This window comes from Corythoichthys intestinalis, chromosome 16, assembly GCF_030265065.1.
Source record: "Corythoichthys intestinalis isolate RoL2023-P3 chromosome 16, ASM3026506v1, whole genome shotgun sequence".
Lineage (NCBI taxonomy): Eukaryota > Metazoa > Chordata > Actinopteri > Syngnathiformes > Syngnathidae > Corythoichthys > Corythoichthys intestinalis.
Genome location: NC_080410.1, coordinates 20,311,678 through 20,313,148, shown reverse-complemented (window position 1 = coordinate 20,313,148; position 1,471 = coordinate 20,311,678). Strand labels below are relative to the sequence as shown.

General features: G+C 38.8%; 1 protein-coding gene across 1 annotated transcript; it reads right to left on the bottom strand.

Annotated features, from left to right (window-relative positions):
- Positions 1-250: 250 nt before the first annotated feature.
- On the bottom strand, positions 251-782 carry ighv2-1 (immunoglobulin heavy variable 2-1). The gene is made up of 2 exons (XM_057861653.1): positions 664-782; positions 251-593 (listed from the first exon to the last, which is right to left on the bottom strand). Exons 1-2 carry the CDS (start codon positions 704-706, stop codon positions 274-276), a joined length of 363 nt encoding a protein of 120 aa, XP_057717636.1. The 5' UTR covers positions 707-782; the 3' UTR covers positions 251-273.
- Positions 783-1,471: the final 689 nt, after the last annotated feature.

Genomic DNA, 1,471 nt, shown 5'->3' with positions numbered 1-1,471 from the left:
CACTGATATACACAACACTATTTCCATCGACTTCAATTCATTCACTCTAAGAGAGATATCAGTATTATGTACAGTATGTGCCATAAAATTCATAAAATGTGGTAATTGCACTATTAGTATTATGTTGTGTACTTTAGAATATCAGAGAGTGTGCGTCTCTTATGAGTCTTACTGTATTAAAGATTTCTGTTATGTTGCATGGTTCGTTCTATTGATAACTATCCCAGAAGCTCCTCCTATTTTTCTCTTTTTTTCCTTTTTGTTCAAGCTTGCTCATGGTTCGTGTTGTTGTGTGTGTCTGGCACAGTAATACATGCCAGAATCTTCAGGCTGCATACTTTGTCCGTTTAGGGTAACTGTTTGGCTGGAGGGGTTTAGTTCAATACTAAACTTGTTTTTCAGGGAGGCCTTAAGGTTATAGCCTCCAGTGGATATCTTGCTCCCGATCCATTCTAGTCCTTTCCCTGGAGGCTGCCTGACCCACGCAGTGTAGTAGCTGCCCAAGGAATAAGACACCTGACAGTCAATGTTTAACACTTCACCAGGCCGGAGAGTCCGAGATGCCGGCTGGGTCAACGTTTCACCCTTGACACCTGTGGAGAAAAGCATGTTAGGTGTGGAATGGTGGCAGTCAAAGGCAACGTGTTCCTCAGTGACACTCACTGGAAGCAGCAGCCAGCAGAATCAACAGAGCGATATGCAACATGGTTGGTACTGAAGGTGTCCTGATGGGCAGGTCCCTTCTTGAGGGTGTGAATGCAAGTTTTATAGCACACTGGTGGGGTATTCACTTTGCATAGTGGCACTTCATACGCTAAGGTGTACACTCTATTGGTAAAAAGGAGCTTTCATTGTGCTTTAAAACACAATCCTGCTTAACACACTTCTTAAGTTATATAGAAATGTCACTTTTTTTGATACATCGCGTCAAAATGTTATTGTTTCAACAACCAAATCAAACATTTGTGTGAATGTGATTATTGTGTAGTACAGCTACAGGTAGTACTTTCTCATAAAGTGTATATAAAGATTGAAATCAATGACCCATTATATGTTATCCTATTTTCCTTTTTTTTTCATGCCAGTTTTTGAAAATGATTGAAAATGACCTCTGAGTATTCACAATTCAAATGCAAAACAGCAGCAGTCAAATTTCATGAAAACTGTTGTATGAAAGCTTGTTATGATGGCAAACAGGACATTTCACTTTGCTTTTTTAACTATACGAATTCCATTTTCTCAAAGAATGTCCTAAGCAAGCACATCGAAGGTTAGTGCACTGTTTCACATCATTTCATATTTCTTGTCAATGTAATTGTAACATAAGAATATTAGGGTACATTTCGGGTGAAAAATAATTTAGTGGTTCCTGTTTCAGATTAGCAGGTGGTCTCCCTTGGGGTGGGGCCAAAATAATACTTCAAATATTGCTGGAACAGTTAATAGAGATTTGTTATATATTAAGGTCCAA

Coding starts and splice junctions, on each gene's coding strand:
- ighv2-1 (XM_057861653.1), bottom strand. CDS start 706: ATGTTGCATATCGCTCTGTTGATTCTGCTGGCTGCTGCTTCCA. Junction 594..663: donor TCTGCTGGCTGCTGCTTCCA/GTGAGTGTCACT, acceptor TTTTCTCCACAG/GTGTCAAGGGTGAAACGTTG.